General features: G+C 38.6%; 2 protein-coding genes across 2 annotated transcripts in view; one reads left to right on the plus strand and one right to left on the minus strand.

Annotated features, from left to right (window-relative positions):
• Positions 1 to 21494, minus strand: part of hoga1 (4-hydroxy-2-oxoglutarate aldolase 1) — an 84187-nt gene that overhangs the window by 61273 nt on the left and 1420 nt on the right. Inside the window, exons 2-3 of the mRNA XM_041983402.1 lie at positions 7857 to 7985; positions 6372 to 6499 (exon numbers count right to left, since the gene is read on the minus strand). Of these exons, the coding sequence (XP_041839336.1) occupies positions 6372 to 6499; positions 7857 to 7985 (257 nt within the window). The remainder of the gene's footprint in view (positions 1 to 6371; positions 6500 to 7856; positions 7986 to 21494) is intronic.
• LOC121638554 lies at positions 16777 to 19837 on the plus strand. The gene is made up of 8 exons (XM_041983403.1): positions 16777 to 17139; positions 17527 to 17649; positions 17742 to 17807; positions 17973 to 18061; positions 18325 to 18430; positions 18546 to 18651; positions 18793 to 18866; positions 19569 to 19837. The coding sequence occupies exons 2-8, from the start codon at positions 17548 to 17550 to the stop codon at positions 19656 to 19658; spliced, it is 633 nt and encodes a 210-aa protein (XP_041839337.1). The 5' UTR covers positions 16777 to 17139; positions 17527 to 17547; the 3' UTR covers positions 19659 to 19837.

The raw sequence follows: 21494 nt of genomic DNA on the forward strand, positions 1-21494 counted from the left end.
AATAAACAACATTTACGAAAACATCTATGACTGGAACAATGGGGATGGGAATAAAACATGCACACCAATGTCCACCCACACAGAACTGTGGGATTGATCCGCCGTGTTTGGGGAACCAGCGTTATGTTTACAGCAGTTCAGCTGTGGCCGTTTCTCTTTTTCATCTATTTGTATTCAGAATTTCTGATGAGTAATTTATCTTTTCATTTTTCTATGAGTCATGTCCTCAGCTGCAGCAGCAGCTCTAAAAACGGAACGGAGCATCAGATTTTCATCCTGCTTTCCAATCTTGGAGGCAGCGCAGCAATGAACACGTCCCCGAGACCAATAAACACATCCCAGAGACCAGTGGACACATCCCGGAGACCAGTGGACACTAGGGCTCCTTGATTATGGGAAAAATGATAATCAAGATTATTTTGATTGCAATTGAGAACTCGATTATTTAACACAATTAGAGAAAATTGTGTGACATTTGAAGCCTTGTCTGTGGTAATACAGACTAGTTTCTTTGCACCGGGTCCTCGTAGCTATTTGTCTCTGAACAGCAGCTATGTTCTGCCCGGAGTGATCTGAAAAAAATGAGTCTGGAGACATTTTTTTTTCACATTGAAATCTGCATCAATAAAATGTTGCACGACATTTATATAAGGCTCTAGCAGTGGCGAAACATTAGGCTGTAGCCACATCGTCCACCTCATCATCCAGGGCAGGGAGAGACACTCAACTAAGATGGAGATGAGATGGCAGTGATACCGTTTGTCCAAAGTGTTCATGAGTTTCTTAAATCCCGGATTGTTCACTGTGTTAATTGAGAAAAAAGTTCTGTTTGTTTATAACGTTTGTTTCTCTGTGTCTTTGTAAGCTGGTGGATTATTTAGTCGCGACTTACAAAAATGGAACATTTTTCTGTTTTCTTGTGTCGCTCCACCGTGTGCACATCTGCTTGAACAAGCACAACATTTCACATACAAGAATGTCACCTGTCATTTGGCTGGAGGAGGGCAGCAATTTTTGCCTCATCACGTAAGTTCCATAGGAAATGATGGAGAAGGAGTACCAATACATCCCAAAGAACCAGTGGACACATCCCAAAAAACCAGTGGACACGTCACCGAAGAACCAGCGGTCCAAGAATGGAGCCCTGAAGAACTCCATACATTAAAGGAGCAGAAGAGGACTCTGCAGCTCCAATCTGGACACTAAAACTCAAATCGGTTAAATAGGATCTCAGCATTTATAAAGCTCCACCCCGAATGCCAACCCAGTTCTCTGGGCAAGACAAAAGGATCTGATGGTCCACTATGTGGAAGGCTGCTGTGAGGTTCAACAGTACCAAAACCACACAGTGACCCAAATCTGTGGTCATAAAAACATAATTAAAAACCCTCAAAAGTTCAGACTCCATACTGTGCAGTGTTTTAAAACCAGACAAACAATTCAAGGACATTGTTTTTCTCCAGGAAAGACTGCAGCTGGGAATACACAACTTTCTTCAAAACTTTAGAGATGAAAGGAGATCATCCTGAAGTTTGATAGGATGATAGAAAGAGTCCAGGACGGGCTTCTTAATTAGTGGTGTACCACTGCTTGTTTAAAACTTTCAGGTAAACGCCCATTAGTTAAGCTGCCATTAATGATATGGAGCATAGGAAGCTAAAGTGGGGAAGACCTTCTTAAAAGGACGAGGTGGAATAGGATCACTGGGAAATCCAGCAGGCTTCATGTGTCTTACTAGATCCTCCAGAAACTGCAGAGTAACAGGCTCAAACATGGAAAACAGCAGAAGAAGGAGTAATAAGGGCCCTAATATTCACAACTAAATTCACAACTAAAAGTTCTTGAAAAAGTTCTTAAAATCTTCACACATTTTAGTCGAGCTCTCTCGGCAGGTTGTTCGTGGTGCACAAAGAGAAATAATGACATTAAAGAGAATGCGGGGGTTATGTGTATTAGAAGCAATGACGTCAGAAAAATACTTTGCTTTGGCAGCTTTCACAGATCTTTGGTAAGATTGCCAGCTATCTCTTAGATTCTTAGCACCTGTAACCTACCATTTATCCATTTACACTCAGCTCTCCTGCACATACACCTGGCAGCGTGTGTAATGTCATTTAGCCAGGGCTCATGCCCGGGTCTGAGACATCTTGTCTTCAATGGAGCCACTATGTCCAGCGTAAGAAGGGAAGTGAAAAGGGATCATGTCAACGTTGAAAGCAAAACAAGACACAGAATTATGACAAAAAACAGCAGAGAACTTAGCAGCAGTGGAGGGGTTAATAACCCAAGAGTGCCGCACCGGATTCAATAACATGACAGGACAGTGGTATTTCAAAAACAACAGGCATATGATCTGAAAACACAGCATCACAAACTTCCAAGTTCAACACATCAAAACCATGTGATAAAACAAGATTAAGACTATGTCTGCACTCTTAAATGGGACCCGACACGTTCTGAGAAAGATTAAAACTATCAAGTTATTTAAAAAGTCTTTGCTCAATGGTTTTTCCAGACAGCACACATGGATGTTAAAATCTCCTAGGATTAAAATTCTGTCATATTTAGGCATTATATCGGCAAAAAGCTCTCCAAAATCATGGATAAGTCTTTGCAGTACTTGGGTGGCCTGTAAATGACAGCGCACACCATCCGAGGGATTGAGCACAGCTCAAATAAATTCACTTCAAAAGCAGAGGAAAGAGATGGCGGTGTGACCTGTTTTCAGTTCAGTTTATTTCAGACCGGTCACTTCTTTACCAATCAACTTACATAGCCATCTAGCAGTATATTTATACCAATCAACATGTCTGAAAAGGGGTAGGAAGAAGTAAAACGTATTTACTCCTACCCCTCCCCCAAAATTCATAGTTACCTTATACAATCTTATGTTTTTAGAAGGGAGAAATTATACTTGTGTACATTTATACATAAATACATACCCATACACCCATATATACATATATGTACCCACACCTACATGTATATAATATATATACATATACACATAAGTACATCCACACTTCCACACAATACCTACACCCACACTGTATCATATCAAGAAAATTATAGTCTTACTGTAGTCATTTCCAGCCCAAACCACAATTACCCAGAATGCCACATCAAGACCCGAACCTAATAACTCCAATACAGCCATGCTGCTGTGGCGTGTCCTTATACACACACTCATCCAAATTCTTACAATCATATTCCTAATTACTTCTATATATCTGTCAGTTTATGCCATCTAAAGTACTTCAATTCACCTCAAGTTGTCCCCTTATACTTGGGTTAGGGTTATACATAAAAAAGTTTTGTAAATTATCTGGTAATTTTTTATTCCTAGCCTTATACATTAACTGCGCTGATTGAAACTCTACCATATCTGGACGTTTTAATAAACAGGCGTTTATAAATAGCTCATTAGTGTAAACTCCACTTTATGAACCATCTTAATGGCTCTTTTCTGAAGAGTGCACAACTGTCGGAGTGAGGATTTGTAAGTGTTGCCCCAGACTTCCACACAATGATTCAAGAATGGTAATAAAAGTGAGTAATATAAAATATGTAATGCTTTAATATTCAAAACATATTTACCTTTACTAAGTACTGAAACAGTTTTGTTTAGTTTGGCTTGAACATGGTGTATGTGTGGTTTCCAGCAGATCTTTTGGTCGATTATCACCCCCAGAAACTTCATTTCTTTCACGCTTTCTACATTTACACCTTCTATCACAATCTTGACTTCACTGCTCCTCCTATGACTTCCAAACAATATACATTTTGTTTTGTCTAAATTCAAGGATGATTTATTAATATCAAACCACATTTTCAATTCTGAGGTGATTTCCTCCATGAGCTGCTGCAAGTTCTCCCCTGAGCAGAAAATACTAGTATCATCAGCAAACAAAATAAACTGTAGCTTCCTTGAGATTTTACAAACATCATTTATATAGAATAGCAAGTGCTGGTCCCAGTACCAACCCCTGAAGGCCACTACGAACCATGTCCAAGCATGAAGACTGAAGGGCTCCTATTTTTACAAATTGTTGCCTATTTCCCAAATAACTTTTCATCCATTGTAAAGCAACTCCCCTAATTCCATAACATTCCAGCTTTTCTTTTTATCAACAGCACTAGTGATTTCTTCTACTAGTTCTAAAACTGCTAATGATGTGGATCTATGTGATCTGAACCCATATTGACTTTCAGAAAGAAGATTATATTTACTAATAAATCTTTGACCAAATATTTTTTCTAATATTTTGGAAAATTAAGGGAGTAAAGAGACAGGCCTATAATTAGTAAAAAGGTATCTGTCTCCAGCTTTATACAGTGGTATGATTTTTGCAGTTTTCATTTGTTTTGGAAATTTACCAGTTGGGAAGGATCGATTCCAGAGATATGTCAACTGCTTTACAATTGCTTCAATAACCTTTTTATCTATCGACATATCTATGCCATTGTAATCAGTTGATGTTTTACTTTTGCACTTATTGACAATATCTACGATCTTTTTCTCCCCCGCTGCAGTTAGATACACTGAGTCTAAGTTTCTACTTATTAATATTTTATTCTTTCCATCAACTAAATCATGTTCAGTGATTTTATTTGCCAATTTTGGCCCAACCTCCACAAAATATTTATTAAAGCTATTAACCACCTCATTAATACCCTTTATACATACACTATCATCCTTAAAATATTGAGGGTAACTACTTTGACCAGACCTTTTTCCAATGACATTGTTCAATATATTCCAAATACCTCTAGTGTTATTATTCTTATTTAATACTTTACTATAATATTCCTACTATAATATTCCTGTTTTGAATTTTTATATATTTTTTATATATATTTTCAGTTTCTTCTGTTCTGTGCTTTATGAATCTTTTATATAGATTTTTTTTTTTTTTACTGGCATTTTGCAGTCCCTTCATGATCCAAAGTGTGTTTAAGTATTTCTTTCTTCCTGTATATCGGGCAGTATCTATTGTATAATCTTTGGAAGGCGTTTAGAAAAGTTTCATACGCTTTATCAATATTTTCTTCCCCTAATACTGCCTCCCACTTCTGTCTGAACAACTCTTCTTTAAATGTATTGATTGTTTCTTCCGACTTTATTCTTCTAAACCACTGTCCCATTTCCTGTTTCTCATTCTTGTAACAACTATCATAAATAACAAAAACTGCTAAATGATCAATGATGTCATTTAGGGCTGCAACGATTAGTCGACGTTGTCGACAATAGTCGACAATGAAAATAGTCGACAACGAATTTAGCCGTCGACTACTGTCGGCAAAAAAACAAAACAAAAAAAAAAAACAACAACTACAGAGTGAGACATCGTCTTCTAATCCTATCTCTGCTGAGAGTTGCACAATGCACATGCGCAAAGAGGGGGAAAAAACTACAGAGTGACACATTGTCTCTTTTTTTTTAATCTCTGCTGAGAGTTGCACATGCGCAATAAAGTCCACCAGTGGAAAAATATGGCGGCTGACTAGGGAGCAAAACGGCAGCAGAGGACGTCAAAAGTCTGGGCTAACTTTACGTTAAACTTATAAAATAAATTAAATGCATGCGAGATTTGTCAAGCAGACCTTGCGTACCACGGAAGTACGTCTGCAATGCTCGAACATTTAAAGAGGAGGCACGGCAGACTTTCATAACAACCTCATTCAAGATTTCAAAGCTGAAGGGGGGGGGCAGAAGGTTTCTTGTCCATCCTGACTAACATAAGCCAAGACTCTGAATGTTGGCTGCAGGTTTAAGAGAGTTTGGCGATCATACACCAGCACAGAGTCAGCTTTTGCAAATATGATGGACAAAACTACTATTAGCACAATCAAGTTTGGAGAATCAGGGAGCAGGCCACACACACTGGCGCCATCTTGACATCCACAGACAAGTGTACACGTCCCAAAGAACCAGCGGACACGTCCCAGACAGCAGCCGATAGGTTGGAGACTCGCAGGTTTTATTCCATCTGTTTTTAAAATGGCTGCATGAACATTTAATGATCAGTAGTTTATAAATCCATGACAGGTGTAGGAACTTCCACCAAACACCAGGTAAACACCGACATCTGAGACTGAAACCAGCGCAAACACCTGAACTTCATTCATTGTTCAGCAGCTTGTGAGGATCTAACTTTTTAATAATTAGTGTTTCTGCATCGTAACAACGACTCACTTCTCCTGTCAGCTGATCGCCGTGAGGATGTTTCTCTCTGGTGTGTTTTCATCACTGTTTTCTAGGAAAAAACCTGAACGTGTAGACAAACAGTAGCTGGGTGCTCCTGAGATGGCGGACAAAACCCTGGTGACGTCACAAGTAGATCATGTGTTTCTGTGAATGAACAGCTGACCTTCGTGAAGTGAGCAATCAGAGCACGGCTGTCCATCTTCCCCTTGTAGAAGCAGGGGGTGACCACCAGGACGGCGTCTGCTCCGGCTGCCACCATCTTCTCAGTGAGCTGGACGGTGGCTCTGGTGGCTAAAGAGGAGAAGCAGCTTTACTGGGTTTTATTACAACTTCTGTCTCATATCCATCAGGATTCACTTCTTTATCTTCTTTTTATCCTTTTATTCCTTCATCTCAGCAGTTTTACTCTGTCAAGTGGCTTCACAAAAACAGCATCAAGGCCGAGGAGGCAAAACCATTTTATGCAAATGTCCCTGAAATACACAGAGAATCTGTACTGTGTTTATGTGAAATAACTGATTAACCCACAAGTTTTTCATTGATCAGTGGAAAAAGAAGAGGGAAGATGGAGCAAGTCATCTCTGAACACTGACTGTGGAAGTACATTTATTATGTGATGGCTTTATGATCATCTGATCTGAAACCTGGAACAGAAACACGCCGGGAATCATTTTCAAGCTCATAAATATTTAAATCAAATCAAATCAAACTTTATTTATATAGCACCTTTCATACATAAAAATAGCAACTCAAGGTGCTTTACAGAGAGTAAAATCCCCCAGAACCCCAACCCAATAGCAGCAAGCCCACCCCCCACCCCTTCCAATCAAACACACACACATCACAGAGGGTAAAAGCAAGTTAAAAGGACCAAGGAAACGCTGTCGTAAATTCTGGGGTCTAGTGGTGTGGGGAAACACTGAGATAAAACACTGTAAAACCAAATCTAAAACAATCTAAAAACCAACCCTGGATATAAAAGTAAAAGTAATATTGCTAAGACCCATAAAATAAGAGAACCCGTGAAATAAGAGAATACAAAATGATAAAACAAATACATAAATGATAAATAAATAGAAGCTGAATACAGCCTGTGTGTTAAGAATAAAGAAATGAATAAATACAATAGTAATAATAAAAGTAATGATTAAAATGCTAAACTAAAAAGGTGGGTCTTGAGTCTGTTTTTAAAAATATCCCCTCACGTCCTCAGGCAGGCTGTTCCACATACGAGGGCCGTAGAAATAAAAGGAGGACTCGCCGTGGGTTTTTCTTTTTACTCTGGGAACAGTTAAAAGGCCAGTACCAGAGGACCTGAGGGGTCTCGTGGGCTCATAAGATAAAAGCAAATCAGATAAATAATGTGGGCTAAGACCATTAAGAGACTTAAAAAACAATAAAAGAATCTTATTTAAATACTTCTGATTTCATATAAATGTTTGTGAAGCTAGAAATCTGATGAAAGTTGTACCAGAGAAAATCAAATAATCTGTTTGCGTCATCTAAAAATCAGTTCGTTGATTTAACAGTATGAACATTTGCTGATGTCCAGCCAACAGATTCTGATCCAGCATGAAGATCAGTATTTTACACACAAACACACCTGCTCATTGCCCTGTTCTTCCACACGTCACACACTCGTACCTACATTCACATCCCGATCCAGCAATCAGCAGTTTTCCAGCCGGCAGGAATCGTCTGACCGTCCTCACTACCTCCACTCGCTCCTCTTCGTTCAGGTACGGATACTCACCGTTGGACCCCTGAACCACTAGACCTGCAACACCAGACATCATCTCTGAGGCTTGTGCTTCTGTGATGGCCTTTTTATAGCCCGTCTTGTTGTATTACAGCATAATACGGCTCAACTTCCATGGAGAGAAAGTAATTTATAAACTGTGTAAACCATTTTGTGTAGAGCTGTGGGTACTTGCAATATATATACATATATGTGCATATATATATACATACATATATATACATATATACACATATACATATATACACATACATTTTATATATATATATATATATATATACACACAACATTTCATCCGTCGTCATAAATATTTGATTTTATAAATATAAAGAAATATTAACTGTTGCTGTTTAAAGAGAAACTGCTGCTAAACCTGTTTATGTATTTAGTGCAGGGATCTGCAACCTTTCCAATCCAAAGAGCCATTTTTCCCTCAGCCAGCTAAATAAAACTTTAAAACTTTAGAGCTGCAAATGTAACGAGTCTTTTCAAAAAGGTAACTTAATGTGTATTTTTTAATGAAGAGCCACCATAGGATATTTATTTATGAAGAACCGCATTTTTATTTCCATTCTTAGGTTTTAAAATGAAGAAAAACATAAAACCTTTATAAAGCCGGGAGCGGCCGTTGTCGGCCATTATTGTTTTGTAATCATCATCTCGAGATAACGAGGACTGTTGTCTCATGATAACTGGATAATTTATCTCGTTATCTCAAGAAGACAAAGTTTGTTTTCTCAACATAACGAGATGATTTAGATGGGCTCAAACGTAAGTGTGTGATACCTGATTTCAATGATCAAAACTGACTCCATGACAGTTGATGGGAGGGGCTACAGTCATGGTGTAGGTGTGTAACTATGTGAATGACTGGTAAAAAGTGACAGTCAGACATGTCGCAATTTCAGCCTTTGTTGGATTTGACAGAAGTAAAATCGGATGTATTGACCAGTGATAGATGTTGCTCGATCTGACATCCATTGCTGTACTGAGACATCCCAGTACAGAACAGCTCTGTTCCCCTGCGAACACTGACAGCCCTGCACAGCTCCTTCAGAGACAGACTGCTGCATCCAAAGCATGAAGGAGCACTTGCAGGAGGTCGGTGATTCTCCCAGTAGAGCACAAACCCACAATAAAATGCAATATAATGTATTAATGTACATACTTAATATAGCTTATTTTTTTACAATTCTTAACAACAAGTAGGTTTCTGGGGCGGAACCTGTGTGGAATTTGCATGTTCTCTCCATGTATGCATGGGTTCTTTCCCGGCTTCCTCCCACAGGCCAAAGGCATGCATGTTAGGCTGATTTGAGTCTAAATTCTTGCCAGGAGTGAGTCTAACTGAATGTTTGTCTCTCTGTGTTGGTTCTGTGATGGACCAGAAGTACGTTTATCCTCTCAAGATAACGAGATAAATTATCCCATTATAACCAGAAAAAGGCGTTAAAAAAACATGCAAGCCCAGCCGCTCTCTGCTTCTGTACAAATTACAAAAAATCCACAAACATTAATATTTTACTCAATTTTTTGTTCTTCAGCATCACAAATAGAATTTTGTCTTCAAAGTGCTCCAACGCAGACAAACGATTAAATATGTGTGCACAAATCCCCTTTCACGCTTCTGGGAGCCTCACGTGGTGTCTACATGGTAAGTTTAAGTGCTGGTGGAAAACTGGATCATGTGAATTTCCTCTACCGTTATTTAAAAGTGGGAAGGAGGCTTTCAAGAAATAAATATTTTCTATTTCATTCCAACATAGCCTTTTACTCCAATGTTGCTACAGTGCAGATACACCAGATGAAGTCCGTGGAGCATCAGATGTTTCTGATACCAGCCGATACTACTGTAAATCAAACTTGTAGTCCCGGTAAACGGCCAGAAGAGGGCGACAAACCATCACCAGAACCGGTCTTGTATCGAGGAGTGTTTCCCCGTCAGGATCTGTTACCTCTACCCCGCCCGCAGGAAAAAAGGCGGAGTCAGTCGCGCATTCAGGGAAAGGCACGTCCCATGGCACGTCCCCGCAACATTGCTTCTCTGTTTGCTCCATTTCTAGATCCGTGCCTCTGCCACTCTCACGGCACCAAGGTTTTACGGATAGCAGCAGAGGGCAAAATTGACTGTGTTATCGTCTTTTTAATCTACTGCGTCAGTTGGGGGCTGGAGAAAGTTAAAGTCATTGTAAAGTGTTTGCTGTGTTTTATCATTGTTGACACAACTAAAGACTTATGTCCATAATTATATTACTTGAAACATTGTCTTAGGTGTTTTGTTAGAAGAAAGCCTATTTGATTTGGTTATAAACAAAGAACCACACTTAGTGTTTCTTTGTGTAATGTTTGGAAACTTCAGATTTATTCAAATAAAATTATTATTTAAACCTATTTGATTTTCATTCCATTTCAAATATGCACAGTGTGTTTTCCTGACTGTATTGGGCTACTTTCTTTCAGCAGGAATGCAGCTGCATACATTTTGCCAAGAGAGAGCTCTGTTAAGTCATATTGTTGTAGGGAAGCTATATCTGGTGGGTTTCTGCTGACATGGCTTCAGTCCACTGGTAGCTTCTCTAAGTTGGATCCCTCTAACATAAAGTATCTTCATTGTAGCCAGGGGGACACGCTTTCTGACGGCTAAGAGCTCACCTGTCAGATACCGTTCCCCCTGTGTTTAAAGGGTCAAGATGTTTCCACATCTGTCAGAGTGTTTCTACTAAGTCATTTTTAGTCCAGCACAAGCTTCTCTGAGTTTCAGTCCTCTAACATAAAGCATCTTCATATTAGCCAGGGGGACACGCTTTCTGACGGCTAAGAGCTCACCTGTCAGATACCGTTCCCCCTGTGTTTAAAGGGTCAAGATGTTTCCATATCTGTCAGAGTGTTTCTACTAAGTCATTTTTAGTCCAGCACAAGCTTCTCTGAGTTTCAGTCCTCTAACATAAAGCATCTTCATATTAGCCAGGGGGACACGCTTTCTGACGGCTAAGAGCTCACCTGTCAGATACCGTTCCCCCTGTGTTTAAAGTGTGAAGATGTTTCCATATCTGTCAGAGTGTTTCTACTAAGTCATTTTCAGTCCAGCACAAGCTTCTCTGAGTTTCAGTCCTCTAACATAAAGCATCTTCATATTAGCCAGGGGGACACGCTTTCTGATGGCTAAGAGCTCACCTGTCAGATACCGTTCCCCCTGTGTTTAAAGTGTGAAGATGTTTCCATATCTGTCAGAGTGTTTCTACTAAGTCATTTTCAGTCCAGCACAAGCTTCTCTGAGTTTCAGCCCTCTAACATAAAGCATCTTCATATTAGCCAGGGGGACACGCTTTCTGATGGCTAAGAGCTCACCCGTCAGATACCGTTCCCCCTGTGTTTAAAGGGTCAAGATGTTTCCATATCTGTCAGAGTGTTTCTACTAAGTCATTTTCAGTCCAGCACAAGCTTCTCTGAGTTTCAGCCCTCTAACATAAAGCATCTTCATATTAGCCAGGGGGACACGCTTTCTGACGGCTAAGAGCTCACCTGTCAGATACCGTTCCCCCTGTGTTTAAAGGGTGAAGATGTTTCCATATCTGTCAGAGTGTTTCTACTAAGTCATTTTCAGTCCAGCACAAGCTTCTCTGAGTTTCAGTCCTCTAACATAAAGCATCTTCATATTAGCCAGGGGGACACGCTTTCTGATGGCTAAGAGCTCACCTGTCAGATACCGTTCCCCCTGTGTTTAAAGGGTCAAGATGTTTCCACATCTGTCAGAGTGTTTCTACTAAGTCATTTTCAGTCCAGCACAAGCTTCTCTGAGTTTCAGTCCTCTAACATAAAGCATCTTCATATTAGCCAGGGGGACACGCTTTCTGACGGCTAAGAGCTCACCTGTCAGATACCGTTCCCCCTGTGTTTAAAGTGTGAAGATGTTTCCATATCTGTCAGAGTGTTTCTACTAAGTCATTTTCAGTCCAGCACAAGCTTCTCTGAGTTTCAGCCCTCTAACATAAAGCATCTTCATATTAGCCAGGGGGACACGCTTTCTGACGGCTAAGAGCTCACCTGTCAGATACCGTTCCCCTTGTGTTTAAAGGGTCAAGATGTTTCCACATCTGTCAGAGTGTTTCTACTAAGTCATTTTCAGTCCAGCACAAGCTTCTCTGAGTTTCAGTCCTCTAACATAAAGCATCTTCATATTAGCCAGGGGGACACGCTTTCTGATGGCTAAGAGCTCACCTGTCAGATACCGTTCCCCCTGTGTTTAAAGGGTCAAGATGTTTCCACATCTGTCAAGAGTGTTTCTACTAAGTCATTTTCAGTCCAGCACAAGCTTCTCTGAGTTTCAGTCCTCTAACATAAAGCATCTTCATATTAGCCAGGGGGACACGCTTTCTGATGGCTAAGAGCTCACCCGTCAGATACCGTTCCCCCTGTGTTTAAAGGGTCAAGATGTTTCCATATCTGTCAGAGTGTTTCTACTAAGTCATTTTTAGTCCAGCACAAGCTTCTCTGAGTTTCAGTCCTCTAACATAAAGTATCTTCATATTAGCCAGGGGGACACGCTTTCTGACGGCTAAGGCCAACCATGTTCACCACATTGTCATGGCAACACAGAACTGTTCTCCACCAGGAGAATGTCAAAAGCTTAAAAAACCAAGTTAATAACTTAAATCCAACTTAAATAAACACGCTACATGGAAATGAAATGAGTCTCGAGGCATATCTGTTTTGTTTCCAGCAAGTGTTTTTTAGACTGAAAAAGCCACTTCAATGAGTGTTGAAACATCTCATAAAATAAAAGTCCAGCTGATGTTAATAAACTTCAAGATCAATACATTTTTTTTGCCTGGATGATTGAAAATCTACACAGAATTACCCTACTGTCTCTATATAATCATGTTCATGATGACATTGAACACACAGTACAGATCTCACCATCATAGAACAAGTTTTAGATTAAACATAGCCACAGAAGCCAGTGAGGCAGCCTTAATCCACATGGAAGGTCCTCAACTTAAGCCACCTTGTTAAGCACATTTTAAAAAACTATATGAATATTTACTAAGGCCATTTGATGTAGAGTCAAAGGCAGAGAGTGCTCATCATATTATTTTAATTTAGGTGTTATTGTTCATGCTGCCATCTGTATAATTTTAAATGGGAAAAAAAATCATTGCGTCACCTTCAAAATCATTCTAATTTTCTTGTAGTGCTGAAAGGTTTTCCACAATAACATGTACACAGACACTGTTGTACCTACATATATATATATATATATATATATATATATATATATATATATATATATATATTGCCTAAAAAAGCGACCACCCTCTCTGGAACTTTAAATACCTATTTCTAGGCCTTTAAAAACAGGGATTGTTAGCAGACAGTTAAGTGCCAGAAGTTGCACACGACATGTATGACGTCATCAAGTAAACCACAAGATTACTTCATTAATTTTTTATTAAGATATATTTTCATTTTTGCACGTAGTATATGTCACTTATGCGATCGCTTAACTATTTTAACACAGTTTTCAATTATTTGCACAAAGTTGTTTTCAAACAAATCCACACCATTTGCTGCAATTACGCTACGTGCACACGACGTCGAACGGTGTTTATTGATCAGGCAAATTAACTTTGAAAAAGTCGTAGAACCGTGAAAACCCTGCAGAAGAGGTATGTGAAGGCCCATCTAAATCCTAAACAGCCTTATTGTGCAGTGACAATTATAAGCTTAAGTCGCATTAACTTTTTCACAGAGTCGAGCTAATTAACCTGTTTGAGTCATCCCTGCTAGGCAAATGGATCCAGGACTTTACAACGCAATTGTAAATTATCTGACATCTGGTAAATATCCAGACGGCGCTAACAAATCCCAGAAATTTATAATGAGGAGAAGAGCTTTGGACTTCATAGTTGATGGTAAGTTAATAAAGATACAAATTTGTCATCTGTAAATGTGTCCTATACTGTATGGTAGGCTGGTTAAAGGTAATAAATGCTAACTATGCTTAGATTTTTTTATTTTATTTTTTTCCCAGTTGTTTAAAGATTTTTTGGTCAAATTTCACATAACATAAACAATTTACACGGGTGACCTATTTTCACAGTGGTTCTACTCTTTTTAATAATTTGTTAGAAGTTGGATGGAGTTTAAAAAAATTTAACAAGCGCAGCACTTATTAATAAACATGCTGTTGCCAGTTACATTACTGGTCTTAACACTGTTAAATAACTGTGTCATGGTAGTGTACGAGAACAGTTTAACAAATGAATAAACAGCTTTTCCAAAAACATCATCCGAATGGTGCAGTTTTCATGATTAACTCATAGCACCACAAATGTTTGCTGAAGCAGATGGTGAATTGTCATTGCTTTCATAAACACAGATACAGTAGATACTGTATACAAATTATTATGAGATTTAGTATTTATTAGGCACTCATTTGATCATTATTATGTTTTTTATATTCAACAGAAGGATCATTGTATTATATGAAAGGAAAGGCTGGTCAGAAGAGGAAAGTGGTTTGTGGCACAGAGGATGCAAACCAGATTTTTAAAGAGTTCCATGCCAGTGCTTTTGGGGCCCACTGTGGCATTGTCAAAACAAGGGATGCGATAGGAAAAAGATTTTACTGGCCTGGCATGACGAATGATACCGAAAAATGGGTGAGTACATATTTTGATTTTATATACACATAATAATGTTACTTCTAAGCAATAATATTTTCTCCAAATTACTATACATGAGTAGTTCTCTAAAGATCTTTTAAATCTGTTTGGTATGGTGCAAAAAAGGTATTTATTTGTTTGTCCAAAGACACACTATCAAAAAACATGTCATAAGAAGATAAATATTTTAGAACATTAAGACAGTTTCACATCATGTGTCGCAGGTTTCAGAATGTCAGCAATGTCAGGTCAGTGCTGTAACCATAAAACAGGAGAGTGAATACATCCCCATACAGGTGACTCCAAATTTATATTCTCCCTTTTATGTTACTAATTTGCAATGAAATGTTTTAAAAAGGCTACACTGTAAATGCAATCTGTACATTTGATTTTTCCAATGTGTTTTTTGAAGATAAACCATCCATTTGAACTAGTGGGGATGGACATCGTGGGTAAACTCGCAAAAACAGAGGCTGGAAACATGTACATCTGCGTGATGGTGGACTACTTCACAAAGTGGTCTGAGGCATTTGCCCTCCCTGCTAAAACGGCTGCAAATGTTGCAGAGTGCATCATCAAGTTTTTCTATCGTTTTGGGGCCCCAAAACGAATTTTGACTGACCAGGGACGAGAGTTCGTTAACGAGGTTTGTTGGATTTTGGATATTGTTATAGTACATAACAATGTAGTTCCAGACAGTGCTGGAATAGGTAGGAGATTTTACACCGGGATTACAAAATCCTGATACAAAGTGTCTTCATAGGATTACTGCAATAATTGCACACATTTATGTTGTTGATCAACAGGTGAACACAGAAGTGTGTAAAACTCTGGGCATTAAGCGTAGCCTCTGTGCACCTTACCACCCACAGACAAATGGGCTTGTGGAAAAGTTAAACGGGACCATACAAAGGTAATTGTAGTTTTCTTAATTACTCTGTTTGTTTGGTGGGAAAATATGTTTAATACTTGGTATATGCCATAAAATCTGGTGCTGTTATGCATTTTAAACATAATGTTTAAGTACATTGGACATAAATCAACTGTTCTCATCAAGAATCACCTATCCAAAACCTAAAACATAGTATAAAATCACTTCAAGCTGGTTTATAATTATAATCCTGTGCTAAAACAATATAAAGCCACAATTTTAATATATTTCTGATATTATGATAATGTGGATTCAAACTGTAATTTAAATAAGTTGGCTAAGTTATTGATGTAATTTCTCTTTTTAGGGCACTGTGCAAACTTGTCTGTGAACGGCCTGAGCGGTGGGATGAGTATCTGGACTCAGTGATGTTTGGACTAAGAACCAAAAAACAAATCACAACCAAGTTTTCACCTTTCTTCCTTCTGTTTGGAACCGAGGCTCGATATCCTTCTGAGGTGCCTGAAGACTACGAGGTTGGTTTAAAGCGTAAACCATGATGAAGACTCTGTTTTCAATTAAACGTTGACTAAATTGTAGCTCATTACTGTAAAGCATTGGTTGTTAGAAGTACATTCTCTGTTAGTTATTCATAATAGTTTATGACAGAAATGTAGTATTACACAGTATTACACAAGTGTCGACTGAAAATGGCCAATGAGTGATGGCTATATACATACACCGATCAGGCATAAGATTATGACCACCTGCCTAAAACTGTGGACACAAGTCAGTGCAGCAGTCTGTTGGCACTCGTGTCACTCTGCAGCTCACAGACCAGTTTATGTGTATCTCTTTGCTTCCATATTTATACCATCCAAAAGGGCACAAATGCTTAATGAGTGTGGAGACCCTGTTAACATATCAAAATCATTAACAGTGAAATACTGAAAATTTTGTTTTACAAAACAGATAGACAGCAGTGTGGAGAAGACCGTGAAGCAAGAGGTGGTGTCAGAGGCCATCGACAGGCAGGAGTCACTATTTAATGTGGTACGCCAAAATATTAAAAAGGCTCAAGATGCCTACAAAACACCAAAATCAGAGAAAAAGGCCTCTTTTAATGTAGGAGAAGAGGTCCTTCGAAAAAACATCAGGAGCCAACAGAGAAAGGGAGGGAAGTTGGACCCAAATTGGACCGGGCCATTTACAATTGTGGCCATACATGATAAGAGTGCTGACCTACAATCAGAAACACAATTCATTCCAAAAGTAAACATTGATCACCTCCAGCCATTTAAAGCACAGCAGCCAAGAATCCCCCATCAAATAAAATCACAGAGGGTGCAATTAGCAACAACCCCACCACCAGCATCATCCAAAGCTCCTGGAACAGTTACAGCTTCTGTACCAGCATCTAGCTCCACTTCATTCTCAACCCTTGCACCAACCTCATCACCTGCAACACCAGCAGACCTGACAACTCCATCAGTCTCTGGAACACCAACAGCTTTTGCACCACCGTCCTCCACCACACCATCATCAATCTCTGCACAACCACCAGCCCTGGAAACACCAACATCCTCTGCTTCACCAGCCCCAACTCAAGCTTCATCATCCGGGACTATAGAGAAATGTATGTTTAGACATTTATCTCGATCTTTTAAGTGTTGATTTTTAATATTTTTATTACTAGACAGAATTGCTTCCCTAATATGCAAGGCATTTATATAGTAATTCATAATTTTTGCTTTTTATGTAGATGTGAAGGATGCCTGGGATGGTCTGAACCCCCACATCCTTCTTTCTAAAATTGGGCCATATAAGATTTTTTACTGGGACATTGGTCGAACAAGGCCTGGACTGGAATTAGAGAGTGAGGTAAAAATGGTTATTTACTAAGTTAAGTATGAGTAAATAAGTTTAAAAAAAGTAGAAAGTAATGGTTAAGTAATTTAAGTGGTATATATGTTTACATAAAATAATATATTTGGCACAGTTAATGCCATCTCAATATTCTTAGGTCATCAATGCCTACCTGGCCATGCTTGAGAGGCAGCACAATGTGAAGTCACCAGAGAAGGTTCTTCATATTGATACATATGGAATAACATCCGTATGGAATGGAAAAGTTCCACGATTCAGGGTTAGTTACTTATTTTCTTGTAACATATTCCTGCAACTTTAATTTCATGTGGATGGTTGCAACTCTAAACTTATTTATGTACCTTGATTCAGTGGGACCCTTCAAAATATCAGTTGCTGTTTGGAGTTGTGAATGAACACCATCACTGGTTTCTGGTTGTAAGTGTTTTACGGAACATTCTTCATATTAGTTGGCATGTTACATATATTTTTCAAAGACATGGGTTTTAGATTAGGTACTATGTTTTGTACCTGATAAAAATCACTTGTATATCATATAAAATATCTTCTAAATTATAGTCATTTTTTTTTTGTTGGGTACAGGTGATATATCCATCACAGAACAAGACGCTCCTCCTGGATCCACTTGGAGAAACTGCTGCCAAGTTAAAAAGGTGCCAGGATGCATCAAGGTAAACTGTAATTATAGCTTTAGTTGTAATATAACACAATTGTCATTCATTGCTATAGATGAGAACATTATTACATAATGCAGAGGTCCTCTGAGATCCTTTGAAATATTCCAAATCATATAGGTTCCACATTGGACAAATTACATTTGCTGTTTTTTATAACAGTATCACAAGTTTATCATTGTGCTCTTGATTGTCTTTAATAGCTTGCTATGTTCTGAGGAAAAGTTTTTTTTGCATGTTACACTGGATGTTTTAAATAGGGCACTCATGAGGAGAAAAGGGATACATGTGTCAAGGTGGAAATGTGACACAGTGCCTCATCCCCACCAACCAGACAGCACGTCCTGTGGTGTTTTTGCCATTGTGGTTCGTAAAAGATTACTCCTTTTACTTAACTCTGTGTACACACACAGTACGTTGCATAAAATTCATTGATCATCATTAAAAGTATTTTTAATTGACTGTATTGTTTTTCAATCAGTTTGCAGAGAAAATCTTATACAATCAGCCAGTCACATTTCCTGCTTCCCCAAAGGATGTGTCAGATTTGCGGTGGCAGATTGCCACTACTCTTCTCAGAGATTCAGGTAAGTTATGCAATACATGCAATACAGTAATTGAAAATAAATATGACTGCAGTAGTTGTCATTGCTGAGATTGTGCTGCAAATGAAAACTGATGTGGTCATCATTACCTTGTTTAAAAATAATTTTGCAATATTTTGACAGATGACCTGACAAACCTGTGTCTTCACTGTGGGGAGGCCAGTGTGGATGGCAGTCCAGAGGAACAACTGACTTGGGTATTTTATGTATATTAATATACAATTAATATGAATATCTAATTATGCTTTTCATTTACAAAAAATAAAATCAAAGAATGATGAAATAAATCATATTCTAAATCAGCACCCATTAACATTAAGAAAAATCATACTATTGAAAAAGTAAGGTGTTCCAAATAAAGGTTTAGTCAAATTTACATTAGAATATCCAGTTGTGTGCTCCATCTTTCAGAAAGTAAATTTGGGGTCTTAACTTCTGTTGGGTAAACCATGTTTATTTCTTAAGTACTTGATTCTGTTCATCATTCCACTGTTTATGTATGTCATTCGTCATCTTGTTGTGTACTGTATTTGCGATCCCCTCAGAGCTGGAATGTGAACAGGATTATATGAAACTGTTTCATTTCACTTATTGGCAATTAAACTTCCATCTCAGGCCAAATGTGCACAGTAAGATTATATCCTAAAAGTGATGAATAATAAAAGAATATGTATATTTTCCCCCAATTTGAAAAAGGTGAAAAACAAATAGGAGCATGATTTTATAAAAAATCAAACACAAAACACATGTATTTCTGATTTAGGTCAAGCACTGACACTGGTTCAAAACAAGAACATGAAATGTGCCAGCACAGAAGCATTGGCTGAAACGTCATTCCTCTAGTTAATATTTTTGAAGACATGGTGACTTTTACATTTAATACATATTTTCACAAACAGATCTCATGTGATGCCTGTGGAAGGTGGTTCCACCATGACTGTGTTGGACAACCAAAGATGGAGGAACCATTCAAGTGTACAGCATGCTGAACATAACAATGGAAGTATAAAAGTGGAGTTTTTGTATGTTTTTGCGTTTATTTGTTGTAACTGTAATTAAACTGTTTAACTGTTGTTAAACAAAAAGTTCTTGAAAATAGGTACATTTTAAGTGGATTTACAATTTTATTTTTTTAAGTTTCAACAATAATATAATTATTTTATTTTAATTACTGACAGACAACTTTAAGTTCTATAATCTTATGTTTTATTGTAAGGCTTTGTTGTTATTTTATTTACTTAATTTATTTACTGTTATATTATACTGTTTCAAAACTGTGCAATATTTGATATTTCATTGTTTTAAATAAAGGCTTTTCCATTCAGTAAGTTGATATTTTACCAGATGATGAGGGACTGAAACTCAGAGAAGCTTGTGCTGGACTGAAAATGACTTAGTAGAAACACTCTTGACAGATGTGGAAACATCTTGACCCTTTAAACACAGGGGGAACGGTATCTGACAGGTGAGCTCTTAGCCATCAGAAAGCGTGTCCCCCTGGCTAATATGAAGATGCTTTATGTTAGAGGGCTGAAACTCAGAGAAGCTTGTGCTGGACTGAAAATGACTTAGTAGAAACACTCTGACAGATATGGAAACATCTTCACCCTTTAAACACAGGGGGAACGGTATCTGACAGGTGAGCTCTTAGCCAGTCAGAAAGCGTGTCCCCCTGGCTAATATGAAGATGCTTTATGTTAGAGGGACTGAAACTCAGAGAAGCTTGTGCTGGACTGAAAATGACTTAGTAGAAACACTCTGACAGATATGGAAACATCTTGACCCTTTAAACACAGGGGGAACGGTATCTGACAGGTGAGCTCTTAGCCGTCAGAAAGCGTGTCCCCCTGGCTAATATGAAGATGCTTTATGTTAGAGGGACTGAAACTCAGAGAAGCTTGTGCTGGACTGAAAATGACTTAGTAGAAACACTCTGACAGATGTGGAAACATCTTGACCCTTTAAACACAAGGGGAACGGTATCTGACAGGTGAGCTCTTAGCCGTCAGAAAGCGTGTCCCCCTGGCTAATATGAAGATGCTTTATGTTAGAGGACTGAAACTCAGAGAAGCTTGTGCTGGACTGAAAATGACTTAGTAGAAACACTCTGACAGATATGGAAACATCTTCACCCTTTAAACACAGGGGGAACGGTATCTGACAGGTGAGCTCTTAGCCGTCAGAAAGCGTGTCCCCCTGGCTAATATGAAGATGCTTTATGTTAGAGGACTGAAACTCAGAGAAGCTTGTGCTGGACTGAAAATGACTTAGTAGAAACACTCTGACAGATATGGAAACATCTTGACCCTTTAAACACAGGGGGAACGGTATCTGACAGGTGAGCTCTTAGCCATCAGAAAGCGTGTCCCCCTGGCTAATATGAAGATGCTTTATGTTAGAGGACTGAAACTCAGAGAAGCTTGTGCTGGACTGAAAATGACTTAGTAGAAACACTCTGACAGATATGGAAACATCTTCACACTTTAAACACAGGGGGAACGGTATCTGACAGGTGAGCTCTTAGCCAGTCAGAAAGCGTGTCCCCCTGGCTAATATGAAGATGCTTTATGTTAGAGGACTGAAACTCAGAGAAGCTTGTGCTGGACTAAAAATGACTTAGTAGAAACACTCTGACAGATATGGAAACATCTTGACCCTTTAAACACAGGGGGAACGGTATCTGACAGGTGAGCTCTTAGCCGTCAGAAAGCGTGTCCCCCTGGCTAATATGAAGATGCTTTATGTTAGAGGACTGAAACTCAGAGAAGCTTGTGCTGGACTAAAAATGACTTAGTAGAAACACTCTGACAGATGTGGAAACATCT

The sequence above is a fragment of the Melanotaenia boesemani genome, chromosome 4 (genome assembly GCF_017639745.1).
Source record: "Melanotaenia boesemani isolate fMelBoe1 chromosome 4, fMelBoe1.pri, whole genome shotgun sequence".
Classification (NCBI taxonomy): Eukaryota; Metazoa; Chordata; class Actinopteri; order Atheriniformes; family Melanotaeniidae; genus Melanotaenia; species Melanotaenia boesemani.